Source organism: Copadichromis virginalis, linkage group LG1, assembly GCF_057382275.1.
Source record: "Copadichromis virginalis isolate Kocher_CV1m ecotype Utaka linkage group LG1, C_Virginalis_male_GT1.1, whole genome shotgun sequence".
NCBI lineage: Eukaryota > Metazoa > Chordata > Actinopteri > Cichliformes > Cichlidae > Copadichromis > Copadichromis virginalis.
This window is the reverse complement of record NC_140618.1, coordinates 15,882,650-15,903,828: the sequence shown is the minus strand read 5'-3', so window position 1 is coordinate 15,903,828 and position 21,179 is coordinate 15,882,650. Positions and strand designations below refer to the sequence as shown.

The 21,179-nt window shown below is 40.0% G+C and overlaps 1 protein-coding gene and 1 long non-coding RNA gene across 2 annotated transcripts; one reads left to right on the top strand and one right to left on the bottom strand.

Moving 5' to 3' along the window:
* Positions 1-1,646: 1,646 nt before the first annotated feature.
* Positions 1,647-3,072, top strand: LOC146718511 (uncharacterized). The gene is made up of 2 exons (XR_014916349.1): positions 1,647-2,276; positions 2,363-3,072. It is a non-coding gene; the product is annotated as an uncharacterized LOC146718511 (long non-coding RNA).
* Positions 3,073-5,227: 2,155 nt separating this feature from the next.
* abcb10 (ATP-binding cassette, sub-family B (MDR/TAP), member 10) lies at positions 5,228-18,475 on the bottom strand. Its single transcript, XM_085452467.1, has 14 exons — positions 18,040-18,475; positions 16,137-16,343; positions 15,142-15,344; positions 12,328-12,462; positions 11,649-11,795; positions 10,904-11,039; positions 10,715-10,810; positions 9,180-9,389; positions 9,010-9,089; positions 8,690-8,870; positions 8,128-8,171; positions 7,937-7,971; positions 7,722-7,780; positions 5,228-7,621 (listed from the first exon to the last, which is right to left on the bottom strand). Exons 1-14 carry the CDS (start codon positions 18,473-18,475, stop codon positions 7,428-7,430), a joined length of 2,163 nt encoding a protein of 720 aa, XP_085308593.1. The 3' UTR covers positions 5,228-7,427.
* Positions 18,476-21,179: the final 2,704 nt, after the last annotated feature.

Here is a 21,179-nt window from a genome sequence, read left to right as displayed (position 1 = left end):
ATTTAGGCCACGGTGAGGGCCAGGGCTTGAAGCAGTGACTGACAGGTCAACCAGGAAGAGAGCTGTACAGGGCCAATTAATAACTCAATTAATACAGGTTTATTAAAGGTCAACGGACAAAAGCTGAAGTTGGAAATTCTGTATATAACAGCTAAATATGTACTGCATTATTTCAGCTATCATATGTCAGAATTAACCCTTTATTTCTAATTAATCACATTAATTAGAGTAGAATTAACTTACAGTGTTGCTATAAAAGTGTACTTTTTATTCATTGATTGCTAGTTTAAATATACTCTTTTTTTTTTAAAAAACACTAAATACTAAACATATTGATCAATGTACAGAGAACCAATCAGAATTAGGAGATTGCAAACGTAACCCCCCCCCCTTCTCAGTTATAACTGCATCCACAAATGTATTAAGATGCATTAAATCGTGTATCAAGACGTGCAATGAATTAAACTCAAAATCGGATCCTGCAGCCCATGTGGCTTCAAATTCACGGAGCTCTAAGTTCGAAGTAGCCAGCAGCTGAAACCTTATCTGAAGGGGCTACTCTGCTCTGTCAGTGAAGCAGTTGGATTAATTATAACTCCAATGGAGGAGGGGAGCTGGTGCGTGTGTGACAAATGGAGAGTGTGTGCGTGCGTGTGTGTGTGTACATGCATGTTAGTGTGTATTACTGACGGATACACCGAAAGGAATGAAAGAGGAGGTGCCAAGGTGGTTATAATAACTCCATAGGAGGAGTGAGAGAGGATTAGATTAGAGTAGAAACAAAAAAACAAACAAAACAAAAACAGAGATGGATCTAAAGCAGGAGAGAAGAGAACCATATTTATGGTGAACTGATCAATCAGACAGAAAAAAAATCACAATGGGTCTGGCAACTCCTGGAATTCCTACCTGAAAGCAGCATACAGAAAGCAGGACAGCATTAACATGACTAATTATTCATTTATTTATTTTTTTAATATTCAGATCTTAGATCAAGGATTTCTTTGTAGATTATTTGTGTTGACTGTGGCTGTTTGTACACATCTAATTGCAAATATTTTGAAATATATCATGATGGGTAATTTATCAATAATGGACATATTGACTGATAAAAAGGGGTTGCTCTATATTTTACTTATCGAGCTGGGTTTCAATGGGAAGAGAGAAATATCAACACATAGTCTTACATAACCTGGACTGTCATTACAGCTCCTAACTATGGCCTGCAAGAGGTTGGAGGTAATGAATTGATTGCCTGTGTAAACAGAGGACTTAATCAGGTAATTTTTAATTGCATTCAGTAATTCAGTGGTTCCTTCCTGAACTTAAAATGCATTTCTGCAGCACCTGTGCTCACTGATATGTCAATGAAAATAGGAAAAGAGGAGGTAGGCTGACAAAATCTTGGATGCCTTGGTGGATGAGAGCAAATGAGCAGGGCCTCCTTGGGTACAGGCCGAAAGTAGAGAGAATGTGGATTAGGGAATGTGTTTGCGTGTGTGTGGGGGGGCTGAAGGGGTGGAGGAGCTGCAGAGCAAGGTTGAGCTACTTTTATGCACTTGCTGTGAACCATTTTGGATCCGGGGGCCAGTGAAACACCTAAAATGTAAAGGGACGGGCAGTTGTTGGGGAGCGCAAGAGGGAGACGCGCAAGAGGAGGTCAGAGGGGCCGAGGGGGAGGAGATTAGAGAGAGCAAGCCTGGAGCATAGAGGGAGGAGGAAGATGGAGATGAAAGGGTGTGTGCAGCAGGTGGCAGAAAAGATGAGTGCAGTTGGTCGGAAGATGTGTGACCGAGGCAGCTGAAGAGAGACAGAGACTTTGGAAAGGGTAGAATATTTTGGGGGGTTTGTGTGTTTTGAAAATTAGATGTAGTTTGGTGACAGAGAGCATTTTGGACACTTTTTAGACGTGAATAGGCTGAAGGAAAAGGGTATTTTCTTTGTAAAAGCTCCCTCAGTCTCTGTGGCTGCCTACCTGCAACTTTTCTAGTGAGGCTTTCTTCAGCTGAAAGTTTCAGGACTATCATGGGAGCACAGAGGGCGAGAGTGACAGGGAACGTGTAAGAATAGCACAAGCTCAGGCATTCAGTAGCTGGAACCAATACTCTTGCTGTACATGAGCGTGCTACCTTTTAAAGTGTGGCAGCATGCTCGACATGTACAGTAGATCTTTCTTTATTTTAAGAGCGAATAGGCAGGACTTGATGTTGGAGATTTAAATGAACTTGCTGTCCATTTTGCTGCTGTGAGGAGTGGCTGAGGATACTGAGGATGTTGTAAGTGGACAGGTAAAAATCGAACACAACCATAAAATATCAGCTCCTTTATCAGCTCTTGTTTCTCTTCATTTTGATTCAATCAGCTCATGGAATCACCCTCCAGTGCTCGGGGTGAGCATAACATGAAGATGGTAAAATGTCACCATGTGGGCAGTGTTATGGAAGATGATGGGCGGTGTGACATGCCAAAGACAGGCAGAGGTTGATGCATGGCTACCTATTCGGTGGATTTCTCAAAATTATATTGAGTCTTCTCTGCTTTATGTGACTGTAGAAATTCTCCTGAGATTCCTCCATATGGTGCTTTGGCATGACTGAGATTCAAAACGCAACGTAAATTATTCTGGTTATTTGGTTATATTTATTATTATATATTATATAGTTATATTCCTGTTTGTTTGTTTTTTAGCAATGTAAGGCTCTGTGTGGTGTTTCCAAGTGACAAATAAAGACTTTGAATGCTGCTGTGTAAGGCCAAGAAGGGTCAGGACCTCTTTTCTTGGCGTTCCTCAAATAGCTCAGTGTAGTCACGTGGGGATCGGTGAGGGGAGCTGCAGCACATGGAGCTGGAATTGGAGACCTGGTCTGGTGCAGGGGAGAACCCAAAGTCTATAGTCTTAAGCTGAATGCCAACTAATGGAAGCAGCAAGACATCAAAGTCTTGAGCAATATGTCAGAAATATTCCAAGATCAGATATTTAGACTTTAAATTAGATAGTCTTTTTTACAGCATTATTTGGTCACTAAGGTCAAGAATTAATAAAACTATTCATCAAATCATTGTTTTATTCCAGATGTTTTCAGTGTGGTTCAGTCTTGTGTGGATGTGCTATAAAACCTGTCATTTACAAAGCAGAACTGACAAATTTCAAATTTTAAAGACTTGATTCATCTTCATGGACTTTTAAGCTGCCCCCCCCCCCCAGGTGTAACAAACGTTTTACAAGGATAAATATATCGACTGCATCCCTTCAATGCCACGACCTGTCTGTGTGCCAGCAGATGGGACAACGGTCTATTTGCAGCAAAGCTCACAGCACTGTCATCACAACCTACCAGCAGCTGAATACACATTAATCATATCACAACCATGAGGTTTCAGTCTGGTATGAAGGACTGAACCAGAAACCTGAAGTGAGAGCCTCACAGCAGGAAGGTAGCTCAGTGTATGAAGCAGCAGTGCCACCTAGTGAGAGCCTGAAACACTGCACAGGCACGCACTGAAACGCGGTTAGGTCAATGAACATGAGGAGAATTACTGCCGTTTTGCACAAAGTAGTTGGACAACTGAGTTTTTTCATGACAAATTTAGCTGATAAAACATCTGGATTTCCCCCCCCCAAGTGTTAACAATATAGAGGCTGTTCACCTGAACTCTCAATATGAAGTGAAGTGATGTCAGTGCAAATGAAGGAGCTCATCATTAACCAAAATAAACCAATCAGAGAGACTTTAACAGTGGTCAAATCACGGACCGGATACATTCAAGAATAAAAGCACTTCTCAGTCAGCAACACCAAAAGCCCTGAGAGGCACCTATAGTGGATAACTACAGAATTATTTCCCGTGGATATTACATTGCAAGTTAGTGCAACACTTTTATTAAACTCCTTGAATTGAGGCTGAAAATGTAATCATCCAGATACTTATGTAATATGGATGAACAAATGTGATATAATGACAGAACGGCAGAGCAGCTGGGACTGCTTGATTCATCATCACATGGTTTCTGCTGGAACTGTAGTGGAAAGTCAATTGAAGAGTGGGAGTGTAACAGCTTCTTTGTAAACTGTTTAAATACTAGTGTGATGACCATTCAACTCATTCAACTCTCTCGGTTTGGTTTGGAGGTGGGCAACCCGTGTGACGCGGGGCTTAAGAGGAAGCACACCTGTCACCACGTGGCTGATTGTTTAAAATATGTCCCTTCTCTCCTCTATGCTACGCATGTGGTTTTGTTTAGATTTGTTTCTGGGAGCCAAAAAGGCCATCTTTATGTTGCAGTTTTGCCTGATGTATATTTGAGGATGAAGATGACTATTTCACCATTTTGATGTTATTGTCATGATTGGAGAAATATAAATCAGTTTCTTTATTTGGTTCACATTCAGAATTAACTTCACGATGGTCTTCATCTGCAGACAGATCCTCCTCCTCTATGATCAAAGTTGAATTTTAGAGCTTTCAGGGCTATGACCCTTTATTCTGCTGCTCATTCGGAAAAACTCTGACAGGAGAATGTCTCATATGTAGCTGTGGAATGTTGTCAGGACTCCACTGCAGAGATTCTTTACACGTTTTGCTCTCTTGCTGGCGAGTGTCCCCTCAATGTGGGTGGAGAAGAAGTCATAACGCCACCTGCATTCACGCGGTTTACACGAGGTCAATAGAACCTCATGTAGGGAGTGTTGTGCGTGTGGTGAAATGTGTCTCACAGCTGCACATAAAACAAATAGATTTTGACCCCTTTAACAACCACTTTGAATGCCAGGTCGAACTGACCCAAACACTATCTATGTGATATAAACATGCAGGGGTTAAAAAATACTTTAAAAAATCGAAGGGAAAATTTTTTTTTAACTTTAAAACAGGCCAGTTTGACCCGCAACATAAAAGGCCTGTTAATCATTGGTTACTAAGCTCTGGTTCTCTTCACAGTGTCTTTTTGTCCCATCTCCCTCCCCAGATCCCCAAACCTGTCGTGGCAGACGGCCGCCCCTCCCCAAGCCTGGTTCTACAGGAGGTTTCTTTCTGTTACGAGGACGTTTTTCCTTCCTACTGTTACCAAGTACTTGCTCATAGGGGTTCATCTGATTGTTAGGATTTTCTATGTTTTTTTTACTTTACAATATTAAGCACCCTGGGGTGACTTTTGGTGTAATTTGATTCTATGGGGACTAGTAGCTGTGTATGATAACAAACCACTTACAAAAAATTCACATAACTCACACACACACACAGCAATTTATTAGTATTTTACTTTATTTATCTTTACATAGAAGTATCATAATAAACCCACCGTGTCATATTTATATGTCACTATTTACAAGTTAGAAAAAGAAAAAGAAACTTGCAGCTGTGAGTTGTGTGAGCACATTGACCTGCTGTCAGCTGGACGTTCAGCATTTACTTTAGTGTGGAGTGAATTTACTCTCCAGCTTCTCCAGTTTAGCAAAAAGACATTCAAGGCAACTTTTCAAGTAAACTTAGCTCTAAAATGTGGACTAACATGTCGCAATGATGTGAAACTCTAATGTGATTTGAGTAAAATTGTTTTTCCTTCTAAAGTGAAAAAAAAAATGATAAAGAAGAAACGGGTCCACAATAAACCACCTTGTGTTCAATATACTTAACATAAAGAACACACAGATAAAATCCACCTGAAACACAGGCTACACGCTGCAATGAATAAATAAATAACTCTAAAAGTGATAAGTCACTGCAGATCAATGCCGGATTAATTTCCCCTAAAACTACATCTGCATTAGTGTCACTTATGAGCCACCTCACATCACTGCCTACAAACTGTGAGCTAAATTGATATTTTAGCCAGTTGTCATAGACAGTTTCCAACGATTAATTAGTTCAAAATGGACCAGAGTGTCCAAATGTAACAAACAGCAAATATGTGTAAGACAGCACTATAACATCTATATTAATGATACGTGATAAATTATACGAGTCCTTCATGTTGCTTGTTTTTTCTCACTCACTGAAATATAAAAGCAGTTTAGTAACTAATGCAGACTTGTCATCAGTAATGTTCCCAGCTACTCGTTACAAAGGTTAACTGGGCTCTACAGCGACAAATCAAAAGGAGCCGTTTCTGATAGAGAAGCAGGGAATTTGGCCTCAGGACATTTACATGTCTGGGTTAAAAATGAAGGAATATCCTCTCAAACAGAATCTCAGTGAGACGTGAAGAGGGCATTTATGAACCTAATATTTATGCAGGAGTGTCATCGCTTCTGAGTCTGTGTCTTATAAGCTTCAGCACTGTAGCTACATGTAGATGGTTACATGTCTATAGAGAACTTAAAGCCAGCCAAGTGCACATCCAGTAAGCACCCGGCTGTGCACAGAGGAGACGATTGTGCCACATAGGCAGTTTTAAGCAGCGTCATCTGTGCTCACATGTACACTCACATGTCTAAAGGTGCAATGCCGTTTTCGGCTTTTCCAAATTAAAAGGTTAAACTCTCATCTGCGCTGCATAGCTTTCTGAAAACAATATAAGATGATGAAAATGTGGATTTCTGACAGTGAAATAGACGTTTTGATGATACGCAGACCTGCACAGACGCTATTGACTTGACTCCAGTGTCCTTCCTCCTTGAGAGCAGCAGATCTCCAAACATAAAAGTGTCTGCTCAGCAGCCTCAGTCAGCTTTACCCTGCATCTGAACTCATTTGTATTACATTTGACAAACAAAGACAGTAGAGTTCAACAGTTTCAAGGCTGTCAGTTAAATCCTGAACACAAACAGTTACACGAGTGTAACTGGTTTAGACTAAAACTGACAAATGTGCTTACATTAATCAAAATGTATTAAAATAGTGTTCAGTCCTGTTTTACAAGGGTGTAAACACCACATACATATATATAAATATATATAGCTGCTCATTTGTTTCATTAGTTCTTTAGACTCTAATATGACAGTAAAAGGCTTCAAGTCTTTATAGAAAAAAAAATCAGCTGTAGAGAGACAAAAACAAATATACATTTAGCAGAGTTGTAAAAATCAATCTGGACTGTTTTGGTAACTTGACCAAAAAAAAAAAAGAAAAAAAAGAAATCCAGATGCAGACACAGTGTCACATTTAAATTCTTCAAAATTCCTCCTGAACGTCTGAATGATAGAAAACAGGATTTGAGCTTTTCCCCTAAAACTGTAGTTATAAGTCCTTTCTCTTAATCTCACCTTCTTCAGCATAAGATGAGATATTTTCAAAAAGTACTGAGTGATCCACATGTGATGCTATGTACGGCAGTCTTTTCAGCAACGAGACAGAAAGAAAAGCTTCAGCCTTAAATAAAATTTGATTTTTTCCAGTGGCTTCCCTTCAACTGGAGTTCAAAGGTTATCACAGACAGTGACCTCACCTCCTGATTTCTCTATCATTCACGCATCCGTGCTCCCTGTCCTATCAGATAAGTGCTCGCTGCTGCTCTTCCTGTAGAAACGCCTGTTTCTCCATCAGCTTCCTGAATAGTCCTTGCCTGTTTCCTAGCAGCTCAGTAGGCTGGCCACACTCAGCTATGCGCCGCTGGTCCAGCACAGCAACAGCGTCCGCGTTCTTAATCGTAGAGAGACGGTGAGCGATGATCACGACTGTCCTCCCTGTTAAAAGGACGACAACAGCACGAAATAAAATATAAGTGTGGTTACGTATGTGTGACGCAACAGGAAAGGCAGGGAAAGCAAAGCGGGTAAAGTGTACCTTCCATCAGACGCTCCAAAGCCTCCTGGACAAGAAACTCATTCTCAGCATCCAGCGCACTACAGAAAAATGAAGATTAAAATAAATTAATATCCACCTTTAAACTAAGTTTCTATCACAGGTTACTTACAATCCGTATTCATGTTCAGATGAGCAAACAATGACAAACAAATCAACAAAGTATGATAAGTTATAATTCATTCCCCGTCTCTCACCTGGTAGCCTCATCTAAAAGCAGGATCTTTGGATTCTGTGGAAAGAAACCACAAATATGATTAAAAGACACCATTTCACACAAAAAGGAAATCTGGAAAAAGAGTAGAAGATTCTAGTCAAAATAAATCTACTCAAGTTCTTCGGTGAATGCAATGATTCTAGATGCGTAAAACAATTACGGTCTATTTACCTTGAGTAGAGCTCTGGCTATGGCTATCCTCTGCTTCTGACCACCTGACAAACAGACACAAGGTAATTATGTGCACAGTCAGAGTCAAGTTAGTCAACAGCAGCTAAAAACCCCAGAAAGAAATAATGAAATGATGCTCTGATAGCGCGAGCTTTCAAAAAAGAAACCTGCGCCCATTTAAGGAGTTTAAAGTCTAAAGATAGAGCTTCTGAACAGGTAGTATCAAATATTAAAACATAAAATGATTTTGGAGTTTAAATCCATCCATTCATGATGAGAATTTTGAACATGCTTCCTCAGTAATTAAAACAAATTAAATGAGGTCTATTGTGTTCATGTTCAGCTCCATATTTTTACTCTTAAATATTTAATTCATGGCACTAAATATATATTTTTTAAATTTATCTTATACTGGGAGCATTTAGAGCAGTCTAAGGCACTACAGTGAAAGCACAAATAAATGTCTAAGGAATTGGACAGATGAAAAAATAGTTCCCATTCAAGTCTCACAAATAAAACTTTCTGTAGTGTCGGCTCATAAATAGTTGATTTGGTTCCTCACCTGACAGCAGCACTCCTTTCTCCCCCACCACAGTGTCAAAGCCTTTAGGAAACGTCTGGATGAAGTCATAGGCGTTGGCTACTTTGGCTGCTCTGTAGACGTCCTCTGTGGTTACAGCATCTGGATCCGTCGCTCCATAAGCGATATTCTCTCTGATAGAGCAGGAAAAGAGCACCGGCTCCTGCAAGAGGGAGGCGAAAAGTGCAGCAGGGGTGAGAGGTCATGTATTGTAATACATTATGCATTGCTTTTGCCGTATTTAACTTGTGTGGTGTGCGTTATATCTGCTGTATAAAACAAGTTAACCATTAAAGTATTACCTGGCTAACAGTTCCAATGTGACTTCTGAGCCAGTAAGGATTTAAATCCCTGATGTCATGACCGTCGATGGTGATCACACCTGAACAAAAACATTCATGTCAAATCCACTTTATCAGTAGCTTCAAGTGTTACAGTCACGGCGGAGAGGACAGAACGAGCTCGTTCTCACCAGCATCGGGGTCGTACAGCCTGAGAAGAAGTGAAACCATGGATGATTTCCCAGATCCACTCGCCCCCACCACAGCCATGATGCTACCGGCCGGGACCAAGAGATTCAGATTCTGGAAAATGGGGGCTTCTTTACGTGTGGGGTAGGCAAAAGAGACATCACAGAACTTGAGCTGGCCTTTCAGCTGGTCCGCTGGGAGGATTTTACCTTCTGTGGAGGAGCAGAGGATTTTATTGTATTAAACCAGACAAAGCTTAAAACTCGACTCGAGATTGATTTTAAACAGAAATCGTACATTTAAACACATAAATGTGAGATGAATGTTTCTAGGAGAGATGTTCGAAATGTTAAATCAACTTGTGTTTTATAGTAGCAACTTGAAACTATCAATAAAACCTCTGAAAATTAATATACAGCGTAAACGCACTTCTATGCAACAACGTCATACTTTGCTTATAAAAGCATCTGTACCACTTTTTGTGTTTCTGACCTACAGTTTGTTCTGGTTTGAAAAGAGTCTGAAAACTTGCTTTAGGTTATTTATTTCATTAAGGAAAAATGAAAGCAAAATGCTAAACGTGTCAGGATTTGCATTTCTGACGCTTCTCCATCTGAGAAGTTTTACTGTACTTGAAGCTCAGTTGTGGCCTGTAAATAAATTAGGGGCCTGTGTTTTCAGTTCAGACAACAGTGAGAGAAACATTAGCACAACTAGGCAGGTTGCTACAATTTGTTTGCTCCAGTTTGCCCCAGATTTTAAAGCACACCTGACAACAGGAGCCGTTTAGCTCAAACTCGAGGAGCAGACCTGGTAGTCGGATCAGTTCGATGTTAGATTAAGTTGCCGCCACAAACAAAACCACTCGAGAGTTCTGTGGCCAGGCTAAGATCACGTACTCAGGTTTCAGAGCAGTTATTGCTCAGCTCCCCAAACAAACCAGAGACCCATTAAATTGATCGTCCCTCCTCCCCGCTCTCCTGCTGGCCTGCACTTCGTTAACCATCTCAACTCCTCTCTTTCCACGCACACACGGTAAGACCTCCCCATGGCCACTCATAGGGAACCAATGTAATTAAGCAATAGATAAACAATATAAACAATTAAGTTCCTGTTTTTCCACTATCGACATTGGGTCCACAATGAGGATAAAAAAAATTTTTTTAAAAAAAAAGATATTTTCTTTATGATTTATAATTACAGCACAGTCTGGGCTATGAACTACCAGAGCCTTTTCTTTTATTTGTATTTATTTCTTAAAACTTTAAGCACAAAGAGTCGTGCTGACTCTGACTTTATAATGTAGGAAAACTGAGAGGCACTGTTAAATTGCACTTCTTTACACTGACAGAAAGGAGAGTTTCAATGGTCTGTATGTGGCATCTCTGGTATAATGGACCTGGTCCAAGACTCACTTGAACTTGACTTTAGAGGTAAAATGTGCTCAGGCATTATACAAATACACTTTGAGTGAGTAGTAGTACAACATAACACGCGCAGGTATAAATCAGAATAATAAAATGTTGTGTGTACTGACCATTTAGAGGAAACTCAGGCTTTCTGTCCAGCAGCTCCCAGAGCCTGGCCCCGGCTCCAAAACCCTTCATCAGCTCAGAGTAGAACGAACTCAGACCTGCAAGTAAAACACAAAACCAGCGTGCTGTCAGCAACTGCACATCCACATGCTACATACACTGGTATGTATGTATGAATATGTACATCTTACCTGCGATACTGATGCCCACCCAAAAGGTGTACATGAGGAAGGATGAGAGCTCTCCCACAGTCATGTGCTGACTGGCCATCAGAAGGCCTCCTTTGTAGAGCACCGACAGGATCATCATGTTACCACTCAGACCAGTCTGAAATACACACGCACGCACACACACACCGATCACATGTTATCTAATTAACATAACATTTGGGACCACTGCTCCTCAATTACACTGATAATCATCTATTAGGGAACCAGCACAACGAGCTAAATGTTGAGTTTTCTCACCAGTCTCTGTCTTAATGCCTGTTACAAATATTGCACATTTATCTGGTGCCTCACAACAAACAAACTCATCAGCCCTGCAATAAAAGGTAACACACAGTGCATGTTTATTGTTGACAGTGCATCACATGGTGTTGATTAAATGCTTTATATATGATCACGTTCATAAAAGAAGGAGAGTAATCCAAGCTATGAAAAGAGAAGACGTGCAGGTTTTATAGACTACGTAACTGTTTAAAAGCTATAACGCTGGACATGCTGCGTTGCGCTTTATTTAACTTTTAATGCACACAGGCTGGTTTAAATATTCTCCGTCGTTGCATGGAGAACTGAATCAAACGGCAATTATGGTGCAACACCTCCTTGATTGTGACAAGCTCAAACTATGGGGCAAAAAGCAGAAGCTTGAGTGCAACACCTCATTTGCTAACGTATTTGATTTGCATCACTGAAAGGACACAAACGTACTCACCACTCCAAAGAAACCAGCCCGCATCACAGCCTCCTTCTTAGCCAGGCCGAGGACGTGGTCAGTCTTCTGTGTGTATTTGTTGACTTCTGACAGCTCCTTACCGAAAGCTCTGACTGTCCGCATGTTGCTGATTCGCTCCTCTGCCAACTACACACGAACGTGATTTTATTAGGACTTCACTGATTGAAAATCAAATTATCAACAAGAAAATTTACTCTGTCTGCCTATTTAATTAAGTTACCTAAGGAAGTAAAGCACTTATATGACATGTACACAAAACTAAGGATCTACTGCACAACACTCTGTTATACTGACTGCCTTCAAAGCCACTTTGAATTACATTCACCACACTTAGTAAACTATTTAAGCTATGCACTATAGTCATATATTTACATGGCTCTATATTGTAGTTTATCTTTATTATGCATTTTCAACTTATTTTTTACTTTTATTGTATCTTTTTATTATTTAACCTATCAAATTATTGTTATATTTAATAATATTTATTTTGTGAAGAATTGAAAACTTTATTTGTAGGACTTACATGGGATCTTTTTTGAAAAGGCCAAAAACACTGGGTAACTACCCTTAAAAACCAAAACACTGGATCATAACAATAATCCTAGTAATATAAATTCAAGCTGTTTAACCCAGATGCGGTGTCGGTCTGTTTGCGTACCTGTGTGGCTTGTGCGAGTGCGTCCTGTGTGCGCTTGGAGATTGAGCGAAGGTATCTGCCATAGATGACAGCAAGACCGGCCATAGGAGGAACAATCAGCAACACAAAGCTCGCAAGACTGGGCGAGACGTAGAACTAGAAGAAGAGAGAAAGAAGCGAAAACAGGAGTTCTGGTGAAGGAAGTTTATAGAAAATGGTTTCACAGTAACAACACAGCTGATGACCTTTAAGAGTTTGATAAAGAGGCAAAACATGAAAGAAAATATATTTACTCATTTACCATCCTAAGTCACGATAATACTCCACACCAAACATCAAGGGCCAATACACAATCTACACCAACCACAAGAAGACAGAGTGTTATTTTATTTTGGCGTTGTTTCAGTATTACTACTGAAAAGTTTAATCGAGTTAATCAGCAACATTAAAACCTCAGTTATAGCTCACTTGACAAGGAAGAAAATCTTTTCTTCTTCAAATAGTAAAAGTTAAACTTGTGTTAAAATTTTAAAAAGTTGCCGGTTTCGCTCTGATCTGATTGAATCCACTGTAGAAGCCACTGTGCGGAAATCTGGGTGCATTTTTGTTGTTAAGCGTGAAAGCATTTAAATCAGTGAGGTCACAGTGACACATCACAAGACTTAGACAGCTAATGGAGCTATTGTGATCTGTGATACTCTGATCCACCCAGTTTAACAGCTGATTACGGTAATTACTTCCATTCATTTCCTTGACCATTTACAAAAAGTGGAAATACATTTACTTCCTTACAAGAAGTAAAAACACCTTGTAAAGGGGGAGAGGTTAAACCATGAAGAAAATCTTATAAAGTATGAAAATGGGTAGAATGAACTATTGATAAACCAGTTTATTAAAAGGCCAGTAAGCAAGCAACAATTTAGCAACCTCTCTGTCAAAACTCTACATGATTTATATTCACATATACACATTTTGTGACTTTAGTAATGAGCATTGTTTGTCAGAGACGTGGCAGCTCCTCACACTCATTTCCTCATGCTAATAATTATTTTGGTAAACCTGCTGTACAACAGTTTTATAGTCTAACAATAGCATTGTGACCACAAGCACGCAGCAGAGAATGAGAAGCTGCAGATCAGACACAGAAAAAATAATAATAAGACACTTCAAAAGCAGACATGCTCTGCTCCAGTGCTGCTCAATGACTAAAACAGAGCTTTAATGTAAGAGAGAGCGTGAGAGATATACAAGGAAGGTTTTTTTTAAACAGGAACTACGTGACATTTCAGCTTGAAGATGACATTTCCAACAATTCTTTGCTTCCAGAAGTCACACGGATAAGAGCAAAATACTTCACCGCTGTGTGTGTGCCTTTTCAAAAGGCTCATTCTGAGGAGGATAATTATCTTTGTGGCTCCAGGACATTGACTTTATAATATTTATGTCCATAGTAATCATTACACAGTTATTTAATCAGCAATTTTTTATGCTTCCTCCCTCATTCACAGGGTTTTTCCAGGTTCCCAGCTGGTCTTCATGTAGACGTACAGTATTTTTTATATTATATAAAATACACTTTAGCATTTTTCTGTTGTTTTTTGACACTTTATGACAAAAAATATTTATGACTGAGCAACTTAAAACCTATTTTTAAAACATCACATTGTGATTTTCCTTTGGTGTAAGCCCAACTGTTTTACGTATTATTTTTTTTATATACCACTGGATTTGGTGCGTGCACTAGTGGCATATAAAACCTGACTTATAAATAATGTACAGATCCATGGATCAAGGTTCAGCTGAAAGTCTGGGATATTTTAAGAAGAGAAGATAAACTAGAGGATAATTTACAAATACATGCTGAGGTTAAGCCTAATGAAATGGATCAAGTTTGAGGAAGGTCTGTCACTGTGAAAAACAGGACTTTTTCAGATATTTGAACACACCATTAGACACAGACTAGATCTTAATGACCCAATATTGAAAATATTCCTTGATGCTTACCAAAGTGATTCAACTAAGGGCAACATCTCTAAAATTTATAAAAAAAAAAAGCATTTGACCAAATAATTAAATAAATATATTCACACCATGGAATCATTAAAGAGAAATGCAGGGAAAAAAGGAGCAATTTCTTAATATCCAATGAGAACTAGTTGAATGTATTAAATTTCAGTGGAAATATACATATTCTCGGATAGTGAAAGAACTTGAATTGGCATATTTAATTTGTTTGTTTATCCCACCACAACAGAAAGCCCATTTTGCAGGAGGAGATTCTAAACGTGGCTGTGTGGGTTCCAGGAAACCAATCACTGGCATATATTCTGGGAATGTCGGCTGATGAGGCCCTATGACGCAGACATTCACTAATTCACTTCTCACAAAGGGCTGAAACACATACTTAACACTCATCTACCTTTGCAGCTCTCCTCTGATACACTCTAATGAATACATATTTGATATTCTGCCTGCAAAAAAAAAAAAAAAAAAAAAAAAAAAAAAAAAAGCACTCACTAAAGACATTGGTTGCTGCCTAAAGCACCCACAATTCATGAGTAGATAGATATATTATATCATCAATTCGAAGTCGCTCTGAAAATTCTTCATAACTTTGTGTGTGCACTCCATCCCTCCCAGAATAGATTACATGAGACTTTCATATTTCTGTAAAAGCCAACAGAAGATATGAGATCGTACTGGCTCCGAATTTGCATTTATGAATATCAACTGCAAATAAAGAATTAAAACAAACAAACAAACAAAAAACAATAATAGAGGGTTCAGATATGACCTGAGGGACAAGAGCAACACACTCGGAGGGGATGTACTCACCATCATGCTGACACCAGCAGCTGCCTGGGCAACGGCTCTCAGCCCATCTGACAAGTTGTCTGTGATTGAGCGGCCCACCACGGCCGTGTCAGCAGAGAGACGGTTTATAAGCTCGCCAGTCCTATTCTTGTCAAAGAATGCCACTTCCTGTCTGAGAATGGAGGAGAAGACGGAGGCACGGAGATTACGAACAATCTGTTGCCCTGCAGAGAGATGGGAAACGTGATCAGAGAGGGAGAAAGCAACTGCTGCTGTGCAAAATTACATGCACTTGGCCATGCCAGAAAAACGTCTGGTTCACACTTGATTATGTTTGGGTAAGTATTTGGCCAATTGTAAATTCAATGTTTACAGGTGTTATTAATTAACTAAAGAGATAGAATAACATTTTGGGAGATTCCCTCATTCATGTCCATCCATCAATTGAGAGGTTGGGTAAATCCTGTAACACACATGCTCACATCTACAGCCAATTTAGATTTCCAAGTATGAAAAGAAGCCACACAGCCTCAGCCAGACAGGAGGTTGGGACGTCTTGCTCTTCATCCCACCCCCCAACACTCTAATGTTACTCTTGGCTGAGAAAGAAAAAGAAGCAGAGACTCCAGGAAGTCTCTGTGCTGGGATAATGGCTGGCAAAAGTAACTACAGCTTCTAAGTTTTCCATAAAACCACCTCTTTGTAGCTGTGACATTTATGTTTTTGAATAAATAAACAGGGCAAGACACGAGGCTCTCTGTGGTAACACAATCACATCAAAGCCTTCAGGTCACACTGTAAGACTGACCTTTAGATCCAACTCTTTGCAAACAATCTCTTAAATAAATAATTCCTTAAATGGTTGCTTGGATTATTTCCCTGAACTATGAAGATTAAAGCACAGACCATGAGGAGAGAGCTCAAATTTAACTGTAGTCTCAGCTGTCCAGTGTTTTTAATTTTTTAATAGTTACCCAATTAAGTGCCTTCGTTTACGTCAGGTGAGTAAATCTCACCTGAGGACTGCATGAGGTAGACTCTGGCGGCATTACACGCTCCACCACACAGAAACACCCCCGCCAGCATGATACACAGCGACGTCAACGAGGCCGTCATCGTCTCGGCGTCTGATGCACTGGCGTAAATGGTGTCAATCACTCTGCCCAGGAAGAAGGGAGCTGACATCGTTACTGCACTGGAGACAGTCAGGAAGCCTATAGCAGCTGTGGTGGATAAAACAACAAAAAGAGAGAAAAATCAGAACCAAAGCAAAAATGTGACACTTTAAATGTGTGTGAAAAATAAAAACCCAGGGCTAGAAATTATTAAACAAAGTCTTATCTTCTTCTTTGAAAGAGTTATACCAACACAACTACTATGGGAGGTTTTTCTAATGTCACAGATATTTTAAACAGAGCAAAGAGGAGCAAGAAAGGTTTATAGTAGGCAATGAATACCATTTGACTTCAACATGTACAGCTGCAGTCTCGACATGAGATCAGATGAGGTTAATGTAAGCCAGAGATACTAAAGAACTGTGAACCCTAAAGAAATGCAACCCTAACCTAAAAGAAAATACAATGACCACTTTGTAAAGTACAGTGAGGTGACCGGTTGTCACTGATTACAAAAAACATGGTAAAAGTGTAGACACTGTTTTACTTCAACTGATTGTTACGCTTGCATGCACATGACATGAGGGTTGGGAAACAGGAGGACTTACGAAAACCTTATAAAACTACAAATAAACTTCTACAGAAACAGGAAGTAACCTCTTGTTTAATGTGTGAGGTCAGCTTTGGCAAGCAGAAATAGATTTGTGATTTTATTTTTGTAATATTTGTGCTATCATCAATCCAGAGAACAGAAGAAATGAAGTGTGCCAGAACACCATCAGCTCTGAAACTTAACCCGACACGCAAAAACCTCCAGGGGAGCTTGAAGGTTTTCAGACCAATAATAATAATAATAATAATAATAATAATAATAATAATAATCCACAGCTATTTACACAACATAAGCAGGGGTTTTCCAGGCTTAAAATGGACCTAATGGTGTCAGCTATGCATATAAGTGTGAATGAGCTGTGTATGGTTAGGACAGCAAGTCTATATTGCCTTGGTTAATAGACATCTGTCCATTTTCTGACATTGCTGCCCATTTTGTGAACAAAACTGAAATTTAAACTGAGCAGAAGGCTAACACGTTTTTTGTGGGCATCGGGAAAAAAGAAGGAAAGGATCAACTTTCATAATGCTGTAAATATCCTAAAGGTAACTGATAAAGTGTGTCAGCAGATAGAGACACTATCAGCCGGGCACCAAAATCATTGTTTACAACGCTTTAGGACTCTGCAGCACATGTCACAGAGTAGCATCACAGCTCACAGACTAGAGTGTGGGGTTTGTCATGCATATAATGTGTTTGGCACTCAACATAACTAAAAAAAACAAAAACGAACTGATTCCACAGTAACACATTTACTTTGGGCACCTGTTTTATTTGAAGTCTTTCCTACTGTTCAAGCCTACTATTATTTCTTTCTTTTTTCCTTTTAAATCCCTAGCACTGCTTTTTTAAGTTTAAAAATACATTCACGTCATGTCAAGTTTAAAAATAAATTTACATTTTTTTTAATGATTGTAAATCACCTACAGCAGTCCACATTTTGCGAGTCAGTGATATTTAAATTATAAAATGCAAAATCAACGTATATTTCCCACAAAAGGGAGTATCAGACACAGTTTTCTAAAATTACAATAAAAGTGACACCTTGTTTTTATTAAGGTTAAAGCACTTTAAAAATAAGAAATGCTTTTTACTCTGTCAGTGAAACACCTAAAGTTAATGATCCAGTTATGTTGTTGATGGTTTTTGTTAATGGCTACACCTTAAGGTAAAAGGTCACATAAAGTTTACCTGCCAGTCTTCCTCTCTCCGGGTGAGCCAGTCTCAAAATCCTTTTAACATCCTCCAGGGGGACCGTGGTGGGGGCCTGGCTTCTTTCTGTGTCCGCCTGGGTCTTCACTGATCCGGCAGGTGAGGGTGTAGAGGCCGCTGAAGAGCTAGCAAAGGCAACAGGTGTGCGAGCGAGAGTCCGGCTGTGTGCGCAGAGCACAGGGACACCCGTGAGGGGGCTGCGCGGTAGGACCGTAATGTAGGGCCTGGGAGCCCACACAGGGAATGCCAGGGTCGGATGGAGTGAGGATTTGAGCCCGGATGACTGCCTCGTCCTCCGGAGGGCAGCTGAGAAGGTCGGACGATGCTCCAGCCATAACAACCTAGAATGCATTAGCTTCAACCTGGATAGGTGCACTTTGTGTGTGCAGCCTGGCACGCGTATTAAAAGACACATCGTCCTATTTCACAGCTATTTACCAGATAATATATGATACTTGATGATTTCGTCAAAAAATATAAATAAATCTCTTTGTATTGCTTTCTCCGGACTCAGTCTTTGAGGGTGTCGATGTGTTTCTGGTTCAATAAGTCCACCAGGAGAAACATTTTTGGACATCCAGCCGGTCTGCCAACACACCGTGTCCTCCCGTACAGCTTGTAACCGCTACATTGTCGCTTTTAGACCGTTGCTGTCAATTTTATCTGTTCCTGACAGCCACCTTTTACCCACTTTATCTCTTATCACCGAACAGCTACCAACACCCCGCCTGTCGCTCTCATCTGCCGCTAAAAGTCCGTTTGGCAGGCGGGTGAAGTGAAAACACCAGCTGCCAAATACTGACCAACAGAAAGTCCGCTGGAAAGGATAGACCTACTTTAACGAAGAGGGTAAAAGATATAAACAGGAACGGTGACCCTGATTTGTCTCGCGTACACAAGATACCTCTTCCAACTCAACGCCGACTTCAATGGCTGACGATATAAACTTTCCCAGACATAACCAAACAATCCCAGATCACTCGCACATGGTGGCTCATAAATCTCATCTCATAAATTCACCCTTTATAGAACATAGAAGATGTATAAAACTTTTTTTTTTTTAAAGAGACATTTTACTATTCTGTGAATATGTTTCATCTTGTCAAAAATAAGAGTTCGTTTTAATTTTGAAGGCAGCAACAGGTTTCAATAATCTGGGATAGAACCGTGTTTATCACTGTGTAGCATCCCCTCTTCTTTTAACAACCATCTGTAAACATCTGGTAACAGGAGACCCACTGCTGGACTTCTGGGAGCAGAATACTGTCCTATTCTTGTCTGATAGAGGTTGCTACCTGCTTAAAAGTCCTTTTTTGCTGTATTCTTCATTTCATGATGCTCCAAATGTTTTCAGTTGGTGAAAAGTCTGGACTGAAGGCAGGGCACTGCAGCACCTGTACTATTCTACTATGAATCCAAACTGCTGCAGTAGGCAGTTTAGCATAGTATTTGCTGAAATATGCCAGTTTACCCAGTGACACCTCCACCTCGTCCATTTCCTCTCGTACCCACATTTTCCAGTACAAATTAATTTCCCTCCCCTTCTCTTCTAGGCAATAATATAGTGGGGGGTGCTTTGTATAGTAAATCTGACTGACTGTCAGAACTGAGATTATGTAAAACAAAACTTTTCTTTCTGTGAGATTGTTCACCATAGTAACATGATTATTGCTGTCATATCTGCTTTGTATGGGTAAAACAGTCCTCTCTCGTGTGCTTTCTGGTTAATTGCATCATTTTCATTTTCTCCAGAGAAAAAAGGAATCACCACATAGCTGCCCACATCTGTATCTGCCTATTTCCTGTAATTTATTTGAAACCTGCTGCAGGCTCCCTTCCTCTCTTCCAGGTGGCTGTGTTGTCAGTGAAAACTGATTTATCTATGTCCCCTGATACCTGATTAAATATATCATTAGTCATGATTAGAACGAGCAGTGGGTTGATTAAATTACCCTGAGCTATTCCAGCCAAGTCCTTGATTTATGCTCATCTTTTTAATGGTAAATGGTAAAATGGCCTGCATTTGTATAGCGCTTTTCTAGTCTATAGGACCCCAAAGCGCTTTACACTACATTCAGTCATTCACCCATTCACACACACATTCACACACTGGTGATAGCAAGCTACATTGTAGCCACAGCTGCCCTGGGGCGCACTGACAGAGGCGAGGCTGCCGGACACAGGCGCCACCGGGCCCTCTGACCACCACCAGTAGGCAAACACGGGGTTAGTATCTTGCCCAAGGATATTTGGCATGCAGCCAGGATGCAGCCTGGGATCGAACCACCGACCTTCTGATTAGGGGCTGACCTGGGGCCTGTTCTTCGTACCTCGCTAAGTAAGTTAGCTGGATTAGATTGTTGACGATTTTGCGTGATCAAATGCATACTCAAAATGTGCCGTCGATTTCCCCAAATATCAAGCGTGGTCCGGTGCACGCTTCGTGGTCCCATATATCCCACAATTCATAGCGCGGCGGTGGGTGTGGAGAATTTTGCCAGAAGGGAGCAGCCGAAGAGGTTTTTTTTCTCCAAACTTTATTGAAATTATAAAGCGAACAGTCAGTCATTCCAGTTCAGTTTGTACAGTAGACATACAAGGCAAATAAGAGTAACAATATACAGTACAATGAAATAAGAAGATAAATAAAGGATAAATAAATAAAGGGAAAAAAGAAAAAAAGGGTGACAGACTTCATAACAACTTTGTACTTTATACTTTGTACTTTATTTATATGTATATGTATATATATATATATATCATAATAATCTGACAATACTATAATATTGGCCATATTATATTTACATTACCACAGTGAGATGATTTTAGTCTCATGAACAACATTAACTAATTGTTATTTACTAACTAATCTTAAATGACTGTTCAGCACAGAAATGAAGCCCAACAATCATGTTTTACAGTCCCGTGGTCTCAGCCTCAGATACTCAACTAATCAAAGTGATGTCATGACAAAAATGAATGACCAACAAAACATTTTTCTCCTTCATTTCTGTCAAACAATGCTGTATGTAAGGTGTCTCGCGGTTAGTATCATGGTTGCTAGGCAACCTGAACAGCGCGACGAAGCGTATACCGTCCCATTTCACAAGCCTCTCACT

Excerpts from the sequence above, each read along its gene's own strand:
- abcb10 (XM_085452467.1), bottom strand. The coding sequence starts at position 18,475 with ATGTGTCTTTTAATACGCGTGCCAGGCTGCACACACAAAGTGCACCTA. Across the intron at positions 10,811-10,903 it reads GGTGGGCATCAGTATCGCAG|GTCTGAGTTCGTTCTACTCT; the intron begins GTAAGATGTACA and ends TTTTACTTGCAG. Across the intron at positions 7,972-8,127 it reads TAGCCAGAGCTCTACTCAAG|AATCCAAAGATCCTGCTTTT; the intron begins GTAAATAGACCG and ends TTCTTTCCACAG.